At 57.5% G+C, this 25,140-nt stretch overlaps 1 protein-coding gene across 4 annotated transcripts in view; it reads right to left on the minus strand.

Moving 5' to 3' along the window:
* Positions 1 to 6,812: 6,812 nt before the first annotated feature.
* The window catches only part of NCAN (neurocan), an 84,709-nt gene continuing 66,381 nt past the window's right edge, over positions 6,813 to 25,140 (minus strand). Inside the window, exons 10-16 of one of the 4 annotated variants that reach the window (XM_073323876.1) lie at positions 22,378 to 22,491; positions 20,544 to 20,702; positions 14,391 to 14,473; positions 13,232 to 13,376; positions 10,609 to 10,791; positions 9,696 to 9,837; positions 6,813 to 6,986 (exon numbers count right to left, since the gene is read on the minus strand). In XM_073323876.1, the coding sequence (XP_073179977.1) occupies positions 9,698 to 9,837; positions 10,609 to 10,791; positions 13,232 to 13,376; positions 14,391 to 14,473; positions 20,544 to 20,702; positions 22,378 to 22,491 (824 nt within the window). In that variant the 3' untranslated portion in view covers positions 6,813 to 6,986; positions 9,696 to 9,697. Of the gene's footprint in view, positions 6,987 to 7,053; positions 9,838 to 10,608; positions 10,792 to 13,231; positions 13,377 to 14,390; positions 14,474 to 20,543; positions 20,703 to 22,377; positions 22,492 to 23,824; positions 24,353 to 25,140 lie in introns of those variants that run through there. The other 3 variants (XM_073323875.1, XM_073323874.1, XM_073323877.1) reach the window with 3 other exon arrangements.

Consider the following 25,140-nt stretch of genomic DNA (forward strand, 5'->3'; position numbering starts at 1 on the left):
GTGTCTGTGAGCGTGTGCACGTGTGACCTGCTGAGCTGTCAGGCGAGCCCCAGAGCTGCCGCAGGAATTGCTCTGCCAGGATGACTTGCAGATGGTGGAAGATACCCGATGGGCAGCCCCGCTGGCTGATGCCACAGGATGGGGATAGCCAAAGTGCAGATTCCACCCACTCCCCATGCCCCATCCCAGCAGGGGGGGGCAGTGAGTTGCAGACGGCCTGGGTCTCAGTGCGGGGGGCACCTGGCCATGTGGAAAGGGACCAGGACCCATCAGACAGCCGCAACGGCGGGTCACCATCCCGGGTTGGGTTGGAACCAGCCACCGAGAGGCGAAAAGCCCCGCAGCCCTTTCCACCCCCTCTGGGTCAGGTCCTGCTTCTTGTTTTTGCCTTTGCCCTGTTATTGCAGTTGCCCCGAGAAGCTTGAGCTGCATTCAGGGCCCCGTTGGGCCAGCGCTGTACAAACACAGGTGGGAGTCCAGCTCTCCTGAGGCCCAGCCCAGTGGCCTAACCACAAGCCCCCACTTTCTGCCCTCCTGGCCAGCCGGCCCTTGCTCCACCAGGGACGAGGTGGCCACGTCTTGTTGGGTAAAACCAGCCTCCCAGCTGCAATCGGCGCTGCCCTTTAGCAGAGCGCTAACTCTGACGGAGAATGGCCAAAGCGCTTGTTTTCCACCTAGTGACGTTGCTCAATAACTGGCCTAATTCTCTGGAGTTTGGGAGCGAGGTGCCCCCCACCCCGCTCTTCCTTTCTTCTTTCCTCCCAGCTCTCTGCTGCTGTGTGAGAAGAGGTGCTGAATGCTGGTGCCCGGCGGCTCTGGTTGGGGCTGGCGAAGCAGGCAGGCCTGGATTCTGGTGGCGTTTTATCTCCTGCCAGGGGGGCTTGAGCACGTTTCATTCATCATGTTTATTGACTCCAAACGCTGGTGGAAATAAATAGCTGCCGGAATTTGAAGCACTGGCAAGCTGGCCCCGGCTCTGCTCACAGCAGCTCTGCCATGGCGAAGGGGCGGGGGACCGGAGCTCTGCTGTGCTGGGTCTGGATTTCGCTGTTCGAAAGGGGATGTGAACTGACGAGAGCGAGGGGACGGCCACAGGGCCCTGTAGCAGGATGGATCAAGCGCACGAAGGGGTCTAAAATAAGGCGCCTCATTTTGCAAAGCGAAGAGAGAGGCTCCCCCTGCCCTGCTCCCCCATAGCTCCCTCCCCCCTGGAGCAGTGTCCAGGGGGTGGAGGGGAGGAACTGGCAACATCCCTCCGGGAAGGGGGGTGGCTTTGAGAGGCAGCGCGGGCCGGTCCCACAGCCTCATGTCAGGCGCTGTCCCAGCTCCACGCTGCTCGGTGCGGGTAGATCTATCTAGTCATCACAGCTGCTGGGTGACCGGGCGCTGGCCGCGATGGTGCCGGAGAAGGGAGCAGAGCCAGGAGCCAGGACTAGGGCTATTCCACTGGGGACTAAGGTCAGCAGAGACAGGCGCTGGGGAAAACCCAGCTTAGCAACGTCGGGCCTCCATGCTGGGGGTTTGTGCTGTGGCTTGTTGAACGAAATGGGACTGTTCTTAATGTTTCCTCTGAATAGTGTGGGGGTGCCTCTGTTTCCCCTAGGCAGTTCTTAAGTATCTGGGGGGTGGGATAAGGGTGTATGATCATTGCAGAGCCCTAGAGGGCAGGTGTGTGCAGGGGTCTGGACACAGAGAACGGCCGACACCCTGTTTCCTGGCAACTGATGGCCTGGGCTCTTCCTCCCTGCAAGGTGAGAGCTAAAGGGTTGGAGAACAAAGGAATCAGGTGACCTCCTGGCCTGGGAAAGGGACAAAGCCCAGAGGAGGAGAGGCTGGAGGGAATTTCAGTTTTGGGGCTGGCTGGGACATGGAGTGAAGTGCAGATGTGATTGTCTGGCTCACTGCCCCCCGAAAATGGACCCAGCTGAGGGGTCCTGTTCTCTGCACCTACAAACTCTGTTTTAGACCATGTTCCTGTCGTCTAATAAACCTTCTGTTTTACTGGCTGGCTGAGAGTCACGTCTGACTGCGGAGTTGGCGGGTAGGACCCTCTGGCTTCCCCAGGAGCCTGCCTGGGCGGACTCGCTGGGGGAAGCACACGGAGGGGCAGAGGAGGCTGAATGCTCCGAGGTCAGACCCAGGAAGGTGGAAGCCGGGTGAGCTGTGTGTCCTGAAGACAGGCTGCTCCCAGAGAGGAGACTTCCCCAGAGTCCTGCCTGGCTTCATGGGGAGCAGTTCCAGAGCATCGCCCAGGGGACTCCGTGACACACGGATGGAGCAGCCCCGTGCACCACGGGAAGAGGGGGCCTCACCAGCGTGACATAAGCCCATGAGGTGCCAGGCACAGGCCCTGTTTTGCAAGAATGCAGCAGCATGTCGCCACTGGGGGTTTGCACGGGGGCAGGTGCACCAGCCGCATTGCACTGGGCCCTGTTCTAGTTCCAGTTCCATCCCAAGCCAGCGGACGGAGGCTTTGCAGAGGGGGTTTAAGGGCCGTTTGCCTTGGTCTCGTGCATGCAGATCCAGCTGGCGGACCGTCTCCTGGCCTGGGAAGGGGCGGTGGGGATGGGTGCACCTGGGTTCCCCCCTTCTGCATCCCCAAGCAGATGTGAAGCCCCTTCTCTCTGCCCATCCCAGAGGCAGCTCTCACAAGTGTGCATGGCTTCAGTGGAGCCAAGCTGCCTCCTTTGTACAAGTGCCATCTGCCCCCCAACCTCCTCTGCCCCCCAGGTCCCATCCACTGCCTTCGAAGCAGCAAAGCCGGGGCCCCTCTGGCTTCGGGAAGAATGACCTGTCGCTCGCCAGGGAGGCTCAGTGGAATGAGCATGCTCAAGCAAGGCAGGTCGTGTGGCTAGAGCCATTAGAGCGGAGTGTGGGGGTGGGGTGGTGTCAGGGCTCCTGGGTTCTATTCCTGCCTGTAGGACAAGATTAGGGGCAGCTGGTTAGATGAGGCAACGGGCAGGTCCAGACTCCTGGGTTCTCTTTCCCAGCTGTGAGAGGAGAGCGGCGTCTAATGGTCAGAGATAGGACTGGGCTCCTGGATTTTTTCCTGGCTCTGGGTGATCTGGGCCACTCCAGGACTCTGCCCAGGTGGCAGCAGCTGTAGGCAGAGCGCCCTGCGCAGGGGGCTGGGTCCGCCAAGCCTGCTGGGGTCCCTGCCCAGAGGAGGGCAGCAGATGCCCACTGGCCCACTGATGAAGCAGAACTGACGGATGGCATCGTGCTCAGGTGAGGCAGGAACCCAGGATTCATGTTTTATGCAGGTAGCTCCCCGACAAATTCATTAATGCCTCTGTGTCTTCTCCGAAGTGGCAAAATAAAGTTGCCCGTTGTGTATGGAAGGCCAGCGCTGCTGTATTATTCATGGCTGGGTGAGCTCGCGGCCTGCATCCACCGCACAGAGCTGCCCCAGCCGCGACGCGGGACTGATTCATTCCCGCTCACTTTACAAGGAGACAGGAAAAGGAGCGCTCCCAGAAGCATTATGTTTGCTTCAAATTAATTTAGTGCCGGTGAAAGGAACCGGATTGGCAGCCCTGGAGATGAAAGGCTTTTGTTGCTCAGAGTGGTGGCAGGATGAGCTCCCCACCATCCTGGGCCTGCTCAGGGGCCCGTGCAAGGCTCAGTTCCCTGGGCCCTTCCATCCCTTGGCCTCTCTGCTGAGCCTGCCCACACAGGGCCAGGCGATGGTGGTGCCCGCTGAGCTGTCCCCAGGTTATTGTGCACAAGCCACTCCACGGCCGTCAGACAGGAACCGCGCCCAGGTGCTGGACCGGAGCAGAACCAGGGGCCGAGCTGTGGAAGGCTCCATCCACCTCAGTGCTGGTCCCATCGACGTTTGGGAGAGATGTTTCCCAAGGTGAACGTGCTGGGGTCCAGGGCGCCTATTTGCTGCCTCTGCGCCATGGGCTCCTGTGACCTGCGCTCGCAGGAGATGGGGCTGGATGAGCTAACCTGTCTGTAAGTCTGCCCAGGGCCATCACCGCAGTATCTAGGCAGTGGCAGATTAGCCACTGGGCTAACGGGGCCTGTGTCTAGGGGCCCCGGCCAATTGGGGTGCCCCTGCGCCCCGACCTGCTCTGCCTGGCGCTCCTGCGGGGAGCAGGGGAAGCCCCTGAGCCTCGATCTTGCTCCCCGGCAGGAGTGCTCTGGGGGGACTGGAAGGGGTGGGGAGGGCCCCCCACTTGCTCTGGCCCAGGGCCCCACAAACCCCTTATCCGCCTCTGTGTCTAGGCAAATGAGAGCTTCGTGCCGGTGTCTATGAAGCCCATCACCGCAGCATCTGAGCACGAGGAACGTACACAAGCTCTCCATGTTGGAGTCTACAGAACCTGTCACTACAGGGTCTGCGGGCTGGGCAGGTACGTGAAATCTCTGTGCCAGCAGCTTTAGTGCCCATCACTGCTGCGTCTGAGCACCGGGCAGGGCCAGGAGAGCCCCTGGCTGGGTCCCTAGGGGTCTCTCCCAACTCCAGCTCCCGTGACCCTGTGTATCTGGGATCAGTGAGCTCTGGCGTGTCCGGATGAGACAGGCCCAGGGCAGGGGTGTGACGAAGCGGGACTGTTCTTAATGTTTCCTCTGAATACTGTGGGGGTGCCTCAGTTTCCCCTAGGCAGTTCTTAAGTATCTAGGTGGTGGGATAAGGGTGTATGATCATTGCAGAGCCCTAGAGGGCAGGTGTGTGCAGGCGTCTGGACACAGAGAACGGCCGACACCCTGTTTCCTGGCAACTGATGGCCTGGGCCCTTCCCCCCTGCAAGGTGAGAGCTAAAGGGTTGGAGAACAAAGGAATCAGGTGACCTCCTGACCCAGGAAAGGGACAAAGCCCAGAGAAAGGGGGCCTAGAGGGGGAGGCAGTTTGGGGCTGACTGGGGACATGGAGTGAAGAGACGGGATTGTCTGGCTCACTGCCCCCCAAAATGGACCCGGCTGAGGGGTCCTGTTCTCTGCACCTACAAGCTCTGTGTTAGACCATGTTCCTGTCATCTAATAAACCATCTGTTTTACTGGCTGGCTGAGAGTCACGTCTGACTGCAGAGTTGGGGGGCAGGATCCTCTGGCTTCCCCAGGAGCCCCACCTGCGTGGACTCGCTGTGGGAAGCGCACGGAGGGGCAGAGGATGCTGAATGCTCCGAGCTCAGACCCAGGAAGGTGGAGCCGGGTGAGCTGCGTGTCCTGCAGACAGGCTGCTCCCAGAAAGGAGACTTCCCCAGAGACCTGACTGGCTTCATGGGGAGCAGTTCCAGAGCATCGCCCGGGGACTCCGTGACAACGGGATACTGGGCCAAGCAAACTAGGGGGATTGAGGAAAATATTCCAGTGTCTGTGACGCTTGCTCCCTTTGCCTGCTAAGACATCCCACTGTTATTCGTGATTAATTATTGAACACTGGCTGGAGGGGGATTGGGGTGTCAGTAACAGTCCTCAGACGGCGCTCCCCTCCCCTCTTCCCCGCCAGGCCCTGCACATCGATTCCCTGCCTCCTTCACAGGCCAGCACAGCCAGGGAATCGATGTGCAGGGCCTGGAGGGGAAGATCTGAAGAGCTCCCGGAATAGCAGGGTGGCAGAATCAAAGGAGGAGACTCCCAGGGCCTCCTCTGATCTCCAGCCACCTTGTTTTGTCCAGGGGGCGGATGGGAACCTGAGCCCCAGCTACAGAAGGGATCAGAGATGGGAAGAGGCCTCGCGGATGGTCATGCCTGTGTCCCCTTCCCTGCCCCAGAGAGAAATAGGAGGAACAAAAGAAGGGATACAAATAAACAAGGAGGTGGTTAAAAATCGAAAACCTGCTACTTGTGCTCAGTGGCAGGCAGCGGCTGGGCCAGGGCACCTGGGCGTGAGTGTGTGGAAACCTCACGGTGTGAGACAGAACGGAAGAAGGGGAAATGCACCCCTCTGTGCTTAGCCCAGCACCCACGGCCCAAGCGCCCGGTGCAGCCTGACGCTCCCCGTGGCTCCACACAGGCCTGTTGCTCGGAGACTGATCTGCTGAAGGGCCCGGGCACTTGACCATCACCAGCAGCCTTCTGATCACTCTGGATGAACTGTGCCGTTGAAATCCAACCTCCAGCTCCCTCACCGGCCACCTGGCTTGATCTCCTGCCCCTTCCTCAGGCCTCCCTTCCCGGCCCTGCTGGGACCCAGATCATTCTTAGCCCAGAGCCAGGTGATGGCTGAAGGCGCATCTTCCGGCCCCTCCCAGACTGATGTGAGGCTGGGATACGGGGCAGGGAATCTCCCCGGCTGCTGCCCCTGGAGCCCGGAACCCACCCGCTTCTACATGCCAACACCTATGGGGAGAGAGTCTGTACTGCGCCCCCTGGAGGCAGAGCGCAGAAGGAGCAGCCTGGGGGCAGAAGGTGGCTTTCAGCCACTCTAGCACCCTCCCATTTCTGGGCTGCCAGAGGCCAGGGTCTGTTCTAATGTATGGCAGCCTATTAGCTGCTCCACAGCTCTGAGCAGCAGAGACCAGCTGTAGCCTAGCCTAGCATGCCCCCTCCCACCTCCAGACACGCCCCCTGCACTGAGGCTTGGGGTGGGGGACAGCACATGGCTGCTTCCAGCTGCCCAACATAGTACCTGCCCTGGGGGTGTGCGGTTGCTTCTCTCCCAGTTCCTGCAAGGCTCTTGTAGCTAGTGGGACCTTTCCCTTGCATCAAAGAAGGGCAGCTGCAGGTGTCAATTTGTTTTTAGCTTGAAATATGTCATGCCTACATCTTGCCCTTTCCCCACCCCTTGAGACATTTCAAGTCTTTGGAGTTTTAGGCTGGAACAGCCAAAAAAAAAAAAATTCAATTTTTTTCAAGGCTCATTTAAATGGAAATAGGAAGACAGGAATTTTTTTTTTTGAAAAGAATGACAGAATATAATTATGTGCAGTAGCAATCCAGCGGCAGTGAAGTTTGGAATTAGCGGCAGAAAGATGCCCTCGCAGCATTAAATTAGCCGAGCGCGGGAGCCAGGAGTCTCAGCTGTGTCACTGCATCTGGGAAAGGAAATGGAAGGCAAAAAAATAATAACAATAATAATAAAAGGCAAAGCAGATTGCAGGGGCTTATTAACTGTTAAAAAAATTTATTAAAATGTCCAGCAATACAGAAACGCAGAGTGTCATCAATGCCACGGGGGGTTGGGGATACAGGACACTGCGGTCACATCGCAAACAGCAGAGACGGGAAAGCGGCTGGCTGCGTTGTCACACACACGCGCACACACCAAATCAACCCGAATGACGACAAACAGAAAAAAAAACCCAACCACAAAACAAAGCGGGAGGGCCTCGATCCTGCAAAGGCATTGGGACTGATTCTGCCAACCTTGGGGGAAATTCAGCCCCCTCCCCGTGTGAAATGCCCAGCACAAGGCCTATGTGCCATGCAAGGCTACGACTGCTCTGGAGCTGAAGGTGTCATTTGCAACGAGCCGCAGCAGTGCGGGCAGTGGGATGGCCCAGCTGGCCCGGGGATGAGCCCGTCTGTGGCCCTAGGTAACACGTCCAGGGGTACATTCCCATTTCAGGTGCACTGGCATGATCAGGTGCAGCCACACGAGTTGGATATGACACCTCCAGCTCCGGCCCAGACCCACCCTCCCTTGGTGTAAGTCAGTCCAGCTCCTTTGGATGCAAAGGAGAGGCAGCGGGGCTAGTGGACAGGACTGGGGCGGGCGGGGTTCCAGTCCTGCTACCGCCTTGGGGGGGTCACTTCCCGCCTCGGGGCCTCTGCTTCGCCTTCTGCGCTTTGTCTGTTCAGGCCGTGAGCTCTGTGGAGCTGGGCCAGCTCTGCTGTGCAGCGACTCGCACAATGGGGCCCAATCTCAGTTGGGGGCTCCAGGTGCTGCCATTCAAAAGGGGAGACTCTCAGTTTGGATCGGTGCATAGTCCTTGTGCCGACCTCGGTCCACAGCTGAATTTCACTTGGGCAAGTTCCCTATTGCTCGAGGAATCCCATTGAAATCGGCCAGGCAGCTCCAGTGAGGGTGGCAGAATCCAGCCCTTATGCGCCGGGGTAACTTTACTCACCCAAGCAGCCCCACTGAAGTCAATGGGGCCAGAGCCCCAGATGCTGTAAATCAGCCCCGCTCCCCTGGCGTCAACAGGCCAGATCTGCAGCTGGTATAAACTGGTGCAGCTGCACCAGCGCTGATTTACCTCCGCTGAGGGCCTGGCCCGAGGGGATTGCTCACGTCACCTTTGTAAGATCCGTGCTTTAAAATGAAAAGCAGACCCTGGATCCTTGGTACGTCTGTCCTGGGGCAGGGGCTGGAGACAGGAAGAACCATCAGCACAGAAATAAAGCGTAATGGCCTGCTGCTGCCTACGCTCCCAGACCCCAGGGGGAAGGGACGGAAAGGCGAGAACAGACCCCACCCTGGAGGGTTTTCCTTTGTTTTCGGTTGAGAAGCATCCCAACACCACAGCAATACTGGCTATCAAGGGACGCCTGCTCCCTCTTGTCTTTCCCACAGTGCGTTTTCTACCCGTTGCCTTTTGCCCCGGGGAAAGGAAGATAGCAAATAAAATGAAGACAGATGGAAGCGAAGGGATTCCGAGACGACCACTGCGTTGTAACCCATCGGTGGCTGGGATTTGCTTTGCTTTCCCGGTCTGTCGGGGAGACCGAAGCTGGAAAAGGATTGTCACCTATTCAGACAGGACTCTGGTGTGGGCTCCTAGGGGACCTGCCCTTGGTTTTAGTAAGGACATTTGTTTCCCAATATGGAGAAAGCTTCAGTGCTTTGAGTGTGAGCATGTGTCCTGCTCTGAGCTTCTGTACTTCTAGCCAGTCAGGAAACCACTGGGTCCGAAAGGAAGAGAACGGAACATAGATGCCACCGGGGTGGAGGAGCGGAAGAGGCAGGAGGGGACTATAGGGACCTGCTACTTGGGGAGGGAGGGAAGGGAGGGCAAAAAGGAAGGGGGGGGGGTTGTTTATTAAAAAACTGGAGTCTCCCTTGCAGAAGGCCAGAGCGATTGGGGATGAGGAGTCACACTGGGGTTTTGCCCAGAAGAGGAGCCCAAGCAAAGGAGCCAGAGATGGGGAGGGGAACAGTCTGTCCTGCCTCCCTGGGAACAAGGCTGAGATCCCAGCTGGAGTGAATCCGCCCGGCTCCACTGGAGTTAGCGGGGATGTCGACATTCCCAAAACAACCCCCTGCAGTCAGTCTCTGAGGCTGGGCTCTGAGACTCGCTGCTGCGGGGTTGTTTTGCTGTGTAGACGTACCAAACCGGGCCAAAGCCCTCCCCTCCCTCCACCGGTGTGAATCGGTGTAAAGCCACTGAAGTGGACAGTGGCCTCAGGTTACAGTGGCTGAGGATCAGGCCCTGTACGGACGTGCAAGGACAGTATGGACCCGTCCTGGGAGCCTGGCCTGGCCTTTGCGCTCAGTGGGAGCCGGGATGGGTGGGGCCCAACAACTTGACCCTACGTGGTGCTGAGCGGCTCCTGGGAGGGACTGAGCACCTAGCAGGGTCAAGGCCTTGTGTATGCACAGAGGGACACAAATGCACACACACGTACCCCCCCAGGGACGCAGGCGATGGGGACTGGGGGCGTCCTAAGGAATTAAAACAAAGGGGTTTAGAAAAGGGGGGCTGGGGGGGGTCAGTAAAAGTTGCCCTTTCCCATCACACACACGTGCCCGGCTCATCCCGGGGCGGGGGGGGGGAGGGGACTTGTGCTTGCTCGTCACCAGCCTCTAGAAGTAGTTGCCTTCCTCCATCCAGTCCAACTGGAGCTGCTTCCTGTGTTTTCTCCTCTCCTTGCGGGAGCCGTGGTGGTGACGCGGGTGGTTATGGTGGCGACGGCGGTGGCGCCGGGTTCTGTGGGACCTTCTGGCTAACGGAGGCAAAGAGGAGAAGGGGGAGGCGTCACCGTGGGGCTAAGCCACAAACGCCCCCCACCCCCGGGGGTCGAAGCCGAAGAAGAGAGGACAGGACACTGGAGTCCTCCCACGCCGGTGCTGCAGGGTGGGGCGGCGGAGGGGCATTGCACTGCGACAGGTGGCAGCTTTGGGGCGGGACAGCAGACGAAGGCTCGTCTTCACTGCAGTATTAGCTCGAGGTCCAGCTCCAGCGTGGCCCCACCTCGACTCCCGTCCACACACGCAAGCAGGTTAAGTGGTGCTTTAAACTGGAGGGATCTGACCCAGGCGCGTGTGCGCGGACGTTTGAAAGCTGTGGCTGCAGTGGGGATGAGTTACAACAGCCCAGCAGCTGCTAACCCGACCCCTCTGCCCAGCCCCAGCCCCAGCCCCGGTGAGATCACGCCCATTTGAGTGGAGGAACCCGCGCTAATCAGCAGTGAAGACAAGGCCTGAGGGCTACTCCGGTGCAGCCACTTCTGGGGTGGAAGGCAGCAGCTGCTCAGCATTCTCCATTTGAGAGCGCAGGGCAGTGTAAGCATGGAGAGACGCCCCTGGGATCTGGCCAGGACATTGGGGCTAAATGCCTCCTCCCTCCGGGGACGGAGCCCGGTGTTTCACCCCCAGCACAGCTACCTTCAGCGCCCAGTGAGTAATGGTGGGTTTGTCTATAGAGAGGCTGGAGAGGCCCTGAGAACTGCCCCCTCCCTCAGCCCCCCGGGAAGGGGTGGGAAGCCGGCACTAACGTTTTGTGCAGAGGATTTTTGGTCTGTCCCACTTCCCGTTGCTGTGGCACTTGATGGTGGGGACGTGCCTTTGGGTGAAGCCATCCCCACACTGGTACCGGACGGTCGAGTGGATACTGTACTTCTCCTTCTGCTTGCCGATGGGGACGGCATTCTCCACGGCTGGGGGCGGCCCGCACAGCACTGCACAGGGGGCAAGGCCGCAGTTACAAGAGAGCAGGGGCAGAAGGGGCTGCGGACAGTGCCCTCCGTTGGATGCAAATGGGTCGTGGCCTGTGGCTTGCTGGCAGGATACCAGAGCAGCCCTTGATTGGGCAAAGCACGGGCACCAGAGGCCCTACACGGGTCTGCAAACCACCAGCTTTTGGACTCAGCTGGAGAGCTGCCTCTACCCCCTGCATCTGAGTTCATGGAGTTTGGGGAGGGCCAGCCAGACCCACTTCACTGCACTTTGCAGGTTCCTCAGCTCCATCGCTCCGGGCTATGGATGGAGGCTGGACTTAGCAAGCCGTGGGGCTGGGTTTGGGACCACAGAGCACCAGCGGAGCTGTGTGTGGGGAGCCCAGGGCTAGGAGCGCAGGGGTTTCACTGAAGCTGCCAGTCAGTGGGACCCAGTGGTGCTGGTGGGGCAAACCCTATTTTCTGTGCAGTATCTGAGCCCCTCACAATGCAATGCTCACAGCACCCCACGGGGCAGGGCTACGCTATTATTCCCATTGTACAGATGGGGAACTGAGGCCCAGAGAGGCCTAGAGCCGGACCATTCAAGGTATTTAGGTGCCTAAAGATGCAGATAGATTCTTCTGAAAACCCCACTAGGTGCCTAACTCCCAGTGGTTTCAGTACCTTGACAAATCCAATGCTAAGTGACTCACCCATGGAGTCCATGGCGGGGCAGGGAACTGAACCCAGCATAGGGCCCTGAATAGCTGGCAGAATAACCCAGGCCCTGCCCCCTACAGCAGCCAAGGGGCCCATGTGGTCCACTGTCATGCCTCCTGCAGTACGTGAGACCAGATGCCTTCAGAGGAAGGTGCAATTGTGGCAGAGCCCAAAGAGGAAGATGGAGCAGAACCTGGGCGCGTCTGCCCAGCCCCCGCATCCTGTCCTTAAACGCCTGTTCAGAGCCTTCACGTTTTCTCCATTCCATCAGGCTCCCTATGAAATACGCCCGTTGTCTCCCACTCTGCCCTGCAGGTCCACCGCACTGCTTATGGAATACAGGACGCGTCAGGAAGCTGCTGGCGGCTGCTGCATAAATCCAGTCTACGGAGAGGGCTCCTTTGAAAGATTTGCGCCAAGGTGTTCCGGAGGATTTACATATTTAATTAATGGCCTTATCGGGACAAAATATATCATTACATACAGTGGCTGGGATTCCGGAGCGTCTTTCTCGGCTCACCGGCAACAGCTGGAGGTTAATATAACTTTCAAGATAAGGAATGAGAACGTAATCGTTTTAATGGTGGCCTATTAAGCAATATAAAGCAGAGGGGGGAGAATTAAGCAGTAAAAAATACGAGATTAAGTGAGGTTATTTGGATTTTCTTTGTTGAGGGGTACAAAGGGTAGCAAAAGGGAACGAGGGGGGAAAGCCACGTGTGACTTGGGCTTTTTCTTTGCACAGTCTAGCCTGAATCTGATTTGCCACCTTCCACTGAGAGGCAGCATGAGTCCACGCAGAAATCTCTCTCCCGGGTGGGGGGGGAGCGCCGGATTTACAGCCGTAAAATGGGTCTGGCTGGCAACCAGCAAAACTCTCCTCTGAGGGGGATTAGATTGAATGCAGCCGGGCTGGCACTGACAGGCCCTCAAAATTCATGACCCGTCCCCCAAATCAGGAGGTTGGCTTAAACATCAAGTTCTTTTTCATTTGCCTCCTGAAATTTGAGACCTTTGGAGCCCTATGTTCCTGCTCTTCTCTGCAGCTGAGAGGGCTAACATGTCACTTTAGAAAAGAAAAGAAAGCTGAGATTCTCACATGACTCTAGGAGCTGGGACTTGAAGAAAACCACCAAGTATTGCGAGTTTTGTGATGAACAGTGAGAGTTGGAAAAGCAGCCCACTTCTAAGCTGACTTCCTCACCAGCTAGCCTCCCTGGGCTGCCCCACCCTGCAGCACTGACCTCTCTGGCTCCCTGCCTGCACCCCCCTGCTAGAAGTCATCCCTCTGTTTCAACAAGGCCCATTTCGGCCCGGAGTCGGACTGAGCCCTGAGGCAAGTGCAGCCGAGGGCCACTGCTGCAGCTCGCTGGAGCCTCCCTTGGCCCAGCAACTCACTTGCTGCGGACTTGTCAACAGGGGTTAATTTAATTCTGCATTGTTGTCAATGGGGGAGGGGAGGAGGGACTTCTCATTGTTCTCAGTGGGCGCTACTGACTCTTGAAACCCAACCCAACCCCAACCCCTTCCCACCCAGGTACCATCCCCAGCCACCTCCAGCTCACCAGGTGCAAACAGCCAATTTATAGTTCCACTGGCCCCACCCCTCTTTCCCCTTCTGCCAGTCAGAGGCTGACCCTGGTCACCTGCCCAGGGGAGCTGCCTCCTCCTGCCCCCAGCCAGCTGCAGCTGGGGGAGGCTGGGGGAGGGGGCTGCGGGGCAGGGGCTCTGGCGGGGTTACCTGTGCCTTTCTTGCAGATGTATGGCAGGTTGTAGTTGCAGGGGACATCGTTCCACTTGCCGATCTCGTGGGACACCAGCACCACGCAGTCCTCGCCACCCGCAAAGAAGTTGTCGGGCTGGTTCTCCCTCCAGTTCTCATATTGCTGGGGGGAAAGAGGGTGGCAATCACAGCCCCTTGCTCGCGGGCCCCTGCCCCCCCCGCCCCACCAGGGGAACAGCCAGCCCTGCAGGGACCCTCTGCACCGCTCTCTGCCGGGCAAAGCGGGGGCAGCAGCCGGGGTGGGAGCCCCTTGGAGCAGGGCACAGGTTGCCCCAGGCCCTGGCCGTGCCCCCTCCATTTACACTAGTGATAATACCACTGTTTATTCCAGGGGGTCTTCCAGAAATTAGAGGGGGACTGAGCCAGCTGCTGGCCAGACTCACCATGTGGTGTCCTGCACCGATAGCTGAGTATTAGGCTCAGGGCTGCTCAGGGCTGTTTGCCCCCCACCTCCCCCCGTGGTTCGGCTGGGTTGTATCCTCCTGCCCAAACTCAAAGTGATGCCCATGTGAGCCAGAGGCAGAGGCTCGCCTGGCTGGGCCAGAGCGAGGCCTCTGAGGCTGCTAGCTCCTGGGGGTGGCACGCTGCATTCTGTGACTGCATGGAGTGGGGAGGCCAGGCCCGTGGTCACACGCTCACACACGCTGTCTTGCACACCCACCCACCCACAATCACAGGTTATCACACACTTGTGCACACCCACACCCATGTGCATACCCATGCTTACACAGTGGCACACACATTCATGTGCACACTCACGCTTGCACGCATTGGCACGTGTGCACACTCATGCACACTGAACCCCTCCACACACCTCCCAGTCCCCTCCCTCTTTCTCTTCCACATTCCTCAGACACGCACACATTCACACTCACTCCCCTGTGACTCCAGGTATGCACTCCCTTGCATGCTCTCCCCCCACCTCACCACTCCCCTGGGGCTCCCCTCTCCCCTCCCCTTTATATCGGGCACTTGCATGTTCTCAAGCTGGGCCCAAGTGGCCAATGGGCATTTTATAACCCCAATCCCTTGGGCCAAGGCTGGATCAAACAGGACAATGCCATGCTGGGGCCCGGGGCAGCAAAGGCGCTCCCTGCCAGAAGTGCTCCAAACTCACCAGGCCAGTGTTATCCGTCCACTGGAAATCCTGCTCCACAATCCGGTCATTGAGCCCGATCCAGGTGTTCTCGTGCCCAAAGCCTGGGGAGAGTCACACAAGAGACACACGTGACTGTCTCAGAGGGACTGGCGCCCAAGTCACTGCGTAGGCAGCAGCTGTGTTACACAACCGGGAAAGCACTTGCTAGAGCAGATCACTGTTCTTGGCAGGGATCACATGAAATGCTACTGGATGGTATGTTCCAGGGCACTAGAACTTGGCACCAAGCTCTGCTTCTCTTCCTGTGCTAAGCTGTGTAATACTAGACAGCTAGTGTGTCATGCTCCACCCCAGTGATGGCTGCATTTCCGTGATGGGTGATATTTACCTACTGATTTACCAACTGCACCCAGAGTCTACCTGGGGCACTTCTGCTGGATGGGCCTGTGGGTTTTCATCCATAGACCTCAATGCACTTTCAAAGATTGTGTTAGTGTCGTTTTACAGATGGGGAAACTGAGGCATATAGCAGGGCTGTGCCTGGCCCAATGTCACACACTGAGTCCAGTGAGAGAGCTGGGAATAGAACCCAGGAGTCCTGACCTCCAGCTCTCAGGTCTAACACCAGAGCTTGGGATAAAACCCAGGAGTCCTGATGGCCTGATGTGGACTGAGTTTTGGTGGGGCTCAGCCAAGGTCCCATGCCCCAGGAAACACCAGCACTGCTGGCACGAATTGAGACGTCAGTGCTAGGGCTGGGAATAGAGCCCAGGGGTCCCGGCTCCCTCTTTGTCATCCCTCCCCACAACAACTCCCACCCTCCCACTGGATCCTTTGCAGAGGCTGCTGGAGATGGGATGCTGCCCACTGGCAGGGGGGTCCCTAGTGCCGGTTCTGTTGGGTCGAGGAAGAATCAGCGGACAGTCAGTGCTCAGCTACTACGGAGCCCTTCAGCGCCCCAGAGACCCGAGAGAGAGACTTGGAACTGGTTTTGTTGTTCAGGGTCATCTGTTCATAGTGGGGCCAATCCTGCAAGAAACTGAGCACCTCAGTACGAAACTGTAGAAAAACCTGAGTGTCTCTGGATTAAGTTTAGAAGTGTGTGCAACAAGAGTGATGTAGTGGTGGGAGTCTGCTATAGACCACCGGACCAGGGGGATGAGGTGGATGAGGCTTTCTTCCGGCAGCTCACGGAAGCTACTAGATCGCATGCCCTGATTCTCATGGGTGACTTTAATTTTCCTGATATCTGCTGGGAGAGCAATACAGCGGTGCATAGACAATCCAGGAAGTTTTTGGAAAGCGTAGGGGACAATTTCCTGGCGCAAGTGCTAGAGGAGCCAACTAGGGGGGGGCGCTTTTCTTGACCTGCTGCTCATAAACCGGGTAGAATTAGTAGGGGAAGCAAAAGTGGATGGGAATCTGGGAGGCAGTGACCATGAGTTGGTTGAGTTCAGGATCCTGACGCAGGGAAGAAAGGTAAGCAGCAGGATACGGACCCTGGACTTCAGGAAAGCAGACTTCGACTCCCTCAGGGAACGGATGGCCAGGATCCCCTGGGGGACTAACATGAAGGGGAAAGGAGTCCAGGAGAGCTGGCTGTATTTCAAGGAATCCCTGTTGAGGTTACAGGGACAAACCATCCCGATGAGTCGAAAGAATAGTAAATATGGCAGGCGACCAGCTTGGCTTAATGGTGAAATCCTAGCGGATCTTAAACATAAAAAAGAAGCTTACAAGAAGTGGAAGGTTGGACATATGACCAGGGAAGAGTATAAAAATATTGCTCGGGCATGTAGGAATGATATCAGGAGGCCCAAATCGCACCTGGAGCTGCAGCTAGCAAGAAATGTCAAGAGTAACAAGAAGGGTTTCTTCAGGTATGTTGGCAACAAGAAGAAAGCCAAGGAAAGTGTGGGCCCCTTACTGAATGAGGGAGGCAACCTAGTGACAGAGGATGTGGAAAAAGCTAATGTACTCAATGCTTTTTTTGCCTCTGTTTTCACTAACAAGGTCAGCTCCCAGACTGCTGCGCTGGGCATCACAAAATGGGGAAGAGATGGCCAGCCCTCTGTGGAGATAGAGGTGGTTAGGGACTATTTAGAAAAGCTGGACGTGCACAAGTCCATGGGGCCGGACGAGTTGCATCCGAGAGTGCTGAAGGAATTGGCGGCTGTGATTGCAGAGCCATTGGCCATTATCTTTGAAAACTCGTGGCGAACCGGGGAAGTCCCGGATGACTGGAAAAAGGCTAATGTAGTGCCAATCTTTAAAAAAGGGAAGAAGGAGGATCCTGGGAACTACAGGCCAGTCAGCCTCACCTCAGTCCCTGGAAAAATCATGGAGCAGGTCCTCAAAGAATCAATCCTGAAGCACTTGCATGAGAGGAAAGTGATCAGGAACAGCCAGCATGGATTCACCAAGGGAAGGTCATGCCTGACTAATCTAATCGCCTTTTATGATGAGATTACTGGTTCTGTGGATGAAGGGAAAGCAGTGGATGTATTGTTTCTTGACTTTAGCAAAGCTTTTGACACGGTCTCCCACAGTATTCTTGTCAGCAAGTTAAGGAAGTATGGGCTGGATGAATGCACTATAAGATGGGTAGAAAGCTGGCTAGATTGTTGGGCTCAATGGGTAGTGATCAATGGCTCCATGTCTAGTTGGCAGCCGGTGTCAAGTGGAGTGCCCCAGGGGTCGGTCCTGGGGCCGGTTTTGTTCAATATCTTCATAAATGATCTGGAGGATGGTGTGGATTGCACTCTCAGCAAATTTGCGGATGATACTAAACTGGGAGGAGTGGTAGATACGCTGGAGGGTAGGGATAGGATACAGAAGGACCTAGACAAATTGGAGGATTGGGCCAAAAGAAATCTGATGAGGTTCAATAAGGATAAGTGCAGGGTCCTGCACTTAGGACGGAAGAATCCAATGCACCACTACAGACTAGGGGCCGAATGGCTAGGCAGCAGTTCTGCGGAAAACTATGGCTAGGGGTGACAGTGGATGAGAAGCTGGATATGAGTCAGCAGTGTGCCCTTGTTGCCAAGAAGGCCAATGGCATTTTGGGATGTATAAGTAGGGGCATAGCGAGCAGATCGAGGGATGTGATCGTTCCCCTCTATTCGACATTGGTGAGGCCTCATCTGGAGTGCTGTGTCCAGTTTTGGGCCCCACACTACAAGAAGGATGTGGATAAATTGGAGAGAGTCCAGCGAAGGGCAACAAAAATGATTAGGGGTCTAGAACACATGACTTATGAGGAGAGGCTGAGGGAGCTGGGATTGTTTAGCCTGCAGAAGAGAAGAATGAGGGGGGATTTGATAGCTGCTTTCAACTACCTGAAAGGGGGTTCCAAAGAGGATGGCTCTAGACTGTTCTCAATGGTAGCAGATGACAGAACGAGGAGTAATGGTCTCAAGTTGCAGTGGGGGAGGTTTAGATTGGATATTAGGAAAAACTTTTTCACTATGAGGGTGGTGAAACACTGGAATGCGTTACCTAGGGAGGTGGTAGAATCTCCTTCCTTAGAGGTTTTTAAGGTCAGGCTTGACAAAGCCCTGGCTGGGATGATTTAACTGGGAATTGGTCCTGCTTCGAGCAGGGGGTTGGACTAGATGACCTTCTGGGGTCCCTTCCAACCCTGATATTCTATGATTCTATGATTCATAGGAGGGGCTGAGTGCCCTGATTTCCCATTGGCGCCAGTGCTCAGCTCAGCACCTAGCAGGATGTGAGACCGGACAATTCCTAGTGGCAGGACGGGCCTTGGGCAGGGCAGCCCATGCCCCGTGCAGGCCTTTCCCGACTGCACAGCGGTGGATGGAAAAGGCAGAGCAGAGACTGAGCAAAAAATAAAAAATAAAGAGGCCAACCTTCATTTCCCAGTGTGGCTGGCTCCCCTCTGCAGCACCCACTCCACTGACCGGGTACATGGCCCAAGTAAAGAAGAAGCATTGAACAGACGCCCCTGCCTGCAAAGTGGTGCAGGGATGGCTCCACGGATGGTTACTTGACCCTGGGCTCTCAGCGGGCAGGTGCACTGGGCAGGGGAAGAGGTTGGATGGGCGCCAGCTTGGCGTCAGGGCTGGAAGAGAGCTGGGGCCTGCCGAGACCTGCGGGAGGCGTGTGTGCAGGGGAGGGGCTGAGCGGAGGAAGAGGCACCAGGAGCTTGGCCAAACCAAAAGGGTTTGTGCAGGAGGCTGGATTGGGGCCATTGGAGAACGAAGTCCTCTGTTTAGCTGCAGGCACGGGCAATGGGGCAGCCCCGTGCCAATGTGCTGGACCCAGTGGGACCCGCTCTAGGGGGGAGCAGGGCACTGAGATGGCAGAATTGGTGCCAATGGGGACGAAGGCTTTATGGTGTGTGTGCTCTGAGGCCCAGCAAACTCACTCCACACAGATCCCTGAGCCACCCATCAGAGAGCAACATATCCTGGCCGTGCTGCCCCATGCCACTTCCCTCCAGCCCCAGCAACATGCGGGATGCTCCGTTTCAATGACGAGCCCCCGAGCTGGCCAGGCCCCCACAGCACCTCTTTGGCTCTTGGCCCAGTAAACGCCTGGCAGAGAACGGCCTCTCCCAGCCAGAGCGGGTCCGAACATGGAGCTTCTCTCGCATGGGAGACTCAGCACTTGGCGAATCAGAACAAACCTGAGGGGGCCGGAAATCTCCCCCGAGGCTCCCGCTGGCCAGGTTTTGTGTCTGAAAAATTCCCCAATTTTGTTTCCAAAACAAACTTTTTGCTTTAGAATTCCCCCCCCCCCCCCGTTTTTATATCACCCGCCTCGTTCTGTCCATTATTTCATGCCAGGGCAGTAATGACCGTAGATCAAGGCACGTTGTGCGAGGCACCAGAGCTACTGCCGATTTCTGACATCATGTAACCAGGGGCATTGGAACAATGTGTATAGTGGGGGGGGAGGGGAGAGAGCCATTGAACCAAACTGTAAGCCCTGTATACGATGGAGACCACTTCAAGCCAGGGGGTGCTGCCGTGCCCCCAGCACCCCTAGTTCCAGCACCCCTAGTTCCAGCGCCCCCTCCCACATCTGGCTGTGTGACCCACCCCCAGTGGGCAGGAAAACGTGCATTTCGGAGTATTCCCTATTCGAAAGGGAGATGCTCTTGAGAGAAGGGAGTGCTTTCATTTCACAGACAAAAGTGGGACATGGTGCAAGAGCTGGGAGCTGAAGTCAGACTTGAGATAAGAGGCACATTTCACCAGCAAGGGTAATTAACCATGGGGACAGCTCCGCAGGGGAGGTGGTAAATTCTCCATCCCTTGGAGTCTTTACATCAAGAGTGGGCGTCTCAGCCACACGTCCCTCAGCTCATGCAAGAGTGAGATTCTCTGGCCTGTGCTTTGCAGGACGCCGAGCTAGATCATCCCAAAACCCTGCTCGTCTGCAGCGCTTTCAGCGGCAGATCCCAGTGCGCTTTACAAAGAGGTCAGGATCCTTATCCCCATTTGACAGAAACCAAGGCACGGAGCGGCCATGTGTGATTTGCCCAAGGTCACCCAGCAGGGCAGTGGCAGAGCCAGGGGGTGAATCTAAGTCTCCCAAGTCCAAGTCCAGACTAGACTGGTCAGACTGGTCTCTTCTGGCCTTGGGAATCAGTTTGAGGTTTCCAAGCATGACTAGAACCATTTCCTAAAAATTGCAACGGACCCACTGCACCGGGCGTGGTTTCTGATTCCCTGCGAACCAGCGCCCTCTAAATACCACTCACGAGGCTTGTGCTCCGCGCATCGCTGGGATTCGAGGGCCCGGCGCCCGCATAGGCGGTGAGGACTTGGAGGCTTTCTACAATGCTTAACCCTGCATCCCTCAGCACACGGTCCCACTACAGAGTTGAGCTGCTCTAACTAGCCTGGGAGAGGATCCTGTATATTTCCCTGCACCGATCTCGTGAACGCAGTGCAGCTCTCCTTAGCATGAACACAGCTATACTGGGGGGACGGGGTTTATACCAGCGTAATCCTGTGCGGGAAGGTGAACGTGCTCGACCAGGACAAGGCGCCTTTACACCAGTGTAACTGCCCCACACTGGGACACCACTCTCTAACCGACAAGTGTAGAATAACCCCTGCTAGCATTGAAGCCGGGCTCTGCCCACCGCCCTCCCGGCCCAGTCAAGCTCCAGGAGAAGGGAAGCACCCGCCCTACTGTTAATGAAGCCGTGCTCCTCAGGGGAGTGGATGCTGGCCAGGTGGCCGGCACGCTGGCGGCAGTCCCGCTCTGCGTCCTCCCAGGAGCGCCGGTGCGCAAAGTAGCGGTAGCAGTGGCCCTGGAACTTGTGCCAGCCGTGATCACATCCCTCCGTGTCTGCCGCCGAGCGGGGAGAAACGGAATAGGTTAGCAAATCCCGTCAGCACCCCAGCAGCGGCGCCATTCTCCAGCTCAGAGCACTGGGGGCAGGACTTCTGGGTTCTAGGCCCAGCTCTGACTGGCTGGGTGGTGCTGGGGCAGTGCCCGGCCTGCCCTGTGACTCGCTTTCCCCATCTCTCACTCGGGGGAAACGAGCCGTGACACGAAGCCCCAGTGTCTGCACAGCACCGACGCTCGCGGCATGGAAGTTGCCGGCCAGCAGAGCCCAGGTCTGATAAACGCCCGGCAGAGGTGGGTGGATTTTCCCCAGAGTGCAGAGCAAGGGAGCTGGGAAGGCAGGCAAAGCCCCATTCCCCATTGTGCTCCGCTGCTCAGTGGTACGGAGCGTGCCGCTGACCCAGAGGGGAGCAGACGGCTCATTCCCTGGCCTCAGAGCTGGGGCTTTGCTCACACAGATCTTATTAAAAGAGTCCTTGTCTCTGGCAGCCAGGATGACAGCACCTGAGACGAGGCAGGGGCCTTGTGGCTGGTGCCAGGTGGGATGTCGCTGCAGGGGGGTTTCTTTCCTCAGTTCTGGTCTGGGGCTGCCAGGGCAGGGCTGATGCTGGGGAAGCGCAAGCTCTGAATCGCACATGGACCAACAGTTTGGGATGAACCCCAAATCACCTGGAAATTCACTTGAAACTAGAGATCTGCTCCGGCCTAATTTTAAAGTCCAACCTGGCTCCGAGCTGAGCGGAACCTGACCCGAGGGCATCGAGACATTTTCAGAACCGGCCCAACACCTCCCCTGAACCTGTGTCAGCACCGATGCCTCAGCCTAGTCGGGACTCCCTGCTCCCCCTGCTCCGCATCCGCAATCCGTCCCTGGCTGTCTCCTGCCCGTGGAATGGCAGGAGACCCGACCCTCTCGTGCTGTGCTGTGAACGCTGTGGAGCGAGGGGTGCTGCAACCCCTTGGCCTCGCTCACTTTGCAACATGCCCAGCACTCAGCGAAGGGGCAGCGCCTGGGAGGAGCTGCGCCCCCCCTGCCAGGAGGAGTTACCAGAGACGGCCTGGCTCAAGGGGTCTGGCTGGTCTCAGACCTGAGCGACCCAAACCCAAAACTTGTACCCGGTCCTTTTGAGGTTGGGTTGGGCTGCAAGGCTCCACTTGAAAGTGAGTTTCACCTGGCTGCTCCATCAGGTGCTTCCGTCTGTCTGTGTCCATCCCTAGAGTCTTATCTATCCACCTCCTAGATCCTGGTCTGTCTGTCTATCCATGCTTTCATTTCCAACGCCCCCGTCCAATTCCCAATATCCTGATCACTCTCTGGCTCACTCTCTCTCCCTAGATGCTAGGGTATCAAGCTGTCCATCTGTCTGTCTGTCTTTCTATCCTGCACTCATCACGATGGAACCTGAGCGACAAGATTCGGGGTCCCCTCCTCCCATCTCCACACTTCGCAGTTGTGAGGCCAACCTACAAACAGATCCCAGAGAGCCCCACTCAGGCTGGCCCCAAAGCAAAACCCCAGATCCTGATCCCGGATCGAGACCTGATGTGGAACTTCCCTCCCCGGGGCTGTCTCTGATTTAACTTCATCCAGTCTAGGGTTGTTAAAGGGCCATGTTGCTAAGTGTGTTCCCAAGATCACCCTGCAGGCTGGGCCCTGGGATGCCTCGGCTCTTACCTTTCTCGCACAGGCTGTCCCCATAGCTGGGCAGGCAGAGGCAGACGAAGGAGTTTATCTCGTCGATGCAGGTGCCTCCGTTCTGACACGGGCTGGACAGGCAGTCGTCAATGTCTGCACGAGAGGCACACGACGGCTCAGGGCCCGGCAGCGATAGGCCCTCCCAGGCAGTGTCTGCGTTGGGGATGCACACGCGCACACACACTTCCACACACTTGTACACACATACGTGTCCACACACATGCTTGCTCTGCCTGACACGCTGAGGCTGACGGCATGGGCGTTAAAGCCGTGGCCCTCGCTGGGGGAGCTGCCTGGGCGAGGAACTGATTCTGGGGGTGGGTATGTGCCGGCAGCTGGGATGCAACTTGACACAGCTTCTCTGGGGAGATAAAAGGGCTTTAACGAGCTCTAATGAGGCAGGGTGTCCCATGGAACACAGCCTCTGCCTGTCTGTCCTGCTGACAGGACGTGGTGCTGTGGCCCCCAGGATCGGGCCCTGTGCCCCTGGGGCTTGGCCCCTGCCCTCCTTTATTTATGTGGGTGGGGTTTCCAGCAGCTCCCCCCTCCACCGTGGAAACCAGAGCTGGGGAAAACCTGTTGGGCCCCATCGGGTGGGGTCGCTGTCCCTGGGGTACACGCTTCCTTTGGGGCCCCCCAGCAGTGGCCTCCCCTCTGGCTCAGAGACCTCCTACTCTCCAGCCCATTCCACCCCAGTGACACACACACTCCTGGGGCCACCGTCAATTCTCCCCCCTGCCTGCAGCCCAGGCAGCTGCCTGCAGATGGTGCCCATGCCCCTGAGTCTATGTCACCGGGCCCTGTCACTTGGGCATGGCTCTCCCTGACCAGGTGCCAGCGGCCAGTCCCCTCTCCCACTGGCCTGAGCCAGCCCTGCGATAGCCCATCCTGCTCTGGGAGCGAGGGACTGGGGGATGGATGGAAGGCAGGGCCACGGCACCCCAGAGTAGCTGCCAAGGAAGCCTGGGATGCTGGATGTCACCTGCAGCAGGACTGGGGAGGATGTGGCTCTGGGCTGCTGCTGGAAACGCTTCCTGATACATTGGTATCAGGGACTTTAGGAACAAACCAACCAATCAACACCCCCACCCCCCACCCCGCCACTGACTCCTGCTCCCAACGCCCTGGCCACCCCAGAGAAAACACGGCTTGGTCAGCTGCAAATCTGTTCCTAGCTCGCTGCCCGGGTAGCAGGGTTATGCCGGGGGAGGCTGCCTGTTGGGTTTGCTTTATGGAAAAGGAGCTGCTCTAAACAAGGATCTGGAGGGCCCATAGTCATAGATAGACACAGAATTTAAAGGGACCTGCTGTACGTTGCAGGCCACCTCCCCCAGCCTGCCCCCCCCACTAACCCCAACAATTGACATGAGACCAAAGTGTCACAACCCCCTAGTCTCTAGTGCCACAGGCAGAGAACAGGAGGGACCCAGGGGCACCAGCACCCAAGTTCCCCACAATGGCAGGGAAATGGTTAAGTGAGACACACCCAGACTGCAGCCCATGTTGCAGAGGAAGGCAGAACCTCCCCGCCCATCTCCCTGCCTGTCTGACCTGGGGAAAAGTCCAGCCTGACTCCACACCTACTGACCGGGTAGACCCTGAGCATGTGGGCAAGAACCAGCCAGCCACGCGCCCGGGCGAGGGAATCCCTCTGAGCCAGGGACCAGCAGATCCCTCCTCTGCAGCTGGGCAAGGAACCCCAAGGCGCCCAGTTGGATGGCAGCTGAGGCAGCTCACGGGTCATACGTGCTGCCAGGCTATGAGGCGTGGGGTTGGGGAGCTCGGTTCTCAGTCCGTCGCAGCCTCCAGCTGCCCACAGACAGGATACGCCAGGGCCACAGTTTAGCGATTTTGGGTGTCACAATGCCTTTCCAACAAACGAGGGCAGCCATCTCCTGATGGCGCTGAGGAGCTGGTGCTGTCAGTGGTGGTTTGACGCCATGGTGATGGACACCTTGGAGAAACCATGGCGAGAGAGAGAGACCAGGATCAAGGGCTGGAGATGGCTGGATGGATAGGTAAACACTAGGGATGGAGATAAACAGACAACCAGGAGCCAGGGCCGGGGCTAGTGAAATGATTGATCGGAGGGGATTGAGCTGACGCTGTCTCTTTCAGGCAGGGAAAGGGCACAGCTGTCTGCATCCTAAGTAAGAGATTAAACCCAGAGGAAATCGATCGGGTTGATGGGCAAGAGTGGCTGGGTCTCCGTGGAGCAGCTCGGCAGCTGGCACACAAGCCCCACTGCTACCCCACTTTAATATTGCTGGGTGCTCGCTCAGCAGCCCCGTCCCGGCTGGGAGACTAACATGGCCGAGTCACAGACACAAGAGCGGGATTTTTGGGCGGGCCCCAGGCTGTTGTTACCGCTGGTCCTGTCCCTCCCCACGGCTGTATTTTTGCAGCTGGTCACTTGGGCAATGGGGGGGGTGGAGAGACGGTTTGGGATCGAGAGCAAGCGCCAGAGAAGGCAAAGGGCAGCAGCAGCCATCGCCCATGCAGCCCAGGAAGAAGCAGGATCCCTGGGTGCCCCCCAGCACGCACACACAGCACTCCGCAATCCCCTCTCGGCGAGAGCAAAGACCACCAGGACTGGACACACAGGGCACCAGCTCCTGAGCTTTCTGGGCGGGGGTTCAGTGCAGATGGAAGTGAAAGACAAGCAGCCAACAGTGCACGCCTTGCTGCTGATGGCCCTCAATCCAGACCCACAACGCCCCTGCCTTCCAAGCCTGCCCTCCC

This window comes from Lepidochelys kempii, chromosome 25 (genome assembly GCF_965140265.1).
Source record: "Lepidochelys kempii isolate rLepKem1 chromosome 25, rLepKem1.hap2, whole genome shotgun sequence".
Lineage (NCBI taxonomy): Eukaryota > Metazoa > Chordata > Testudines > Cheloniidae > Lepidochelys > Lepidochelys kempii.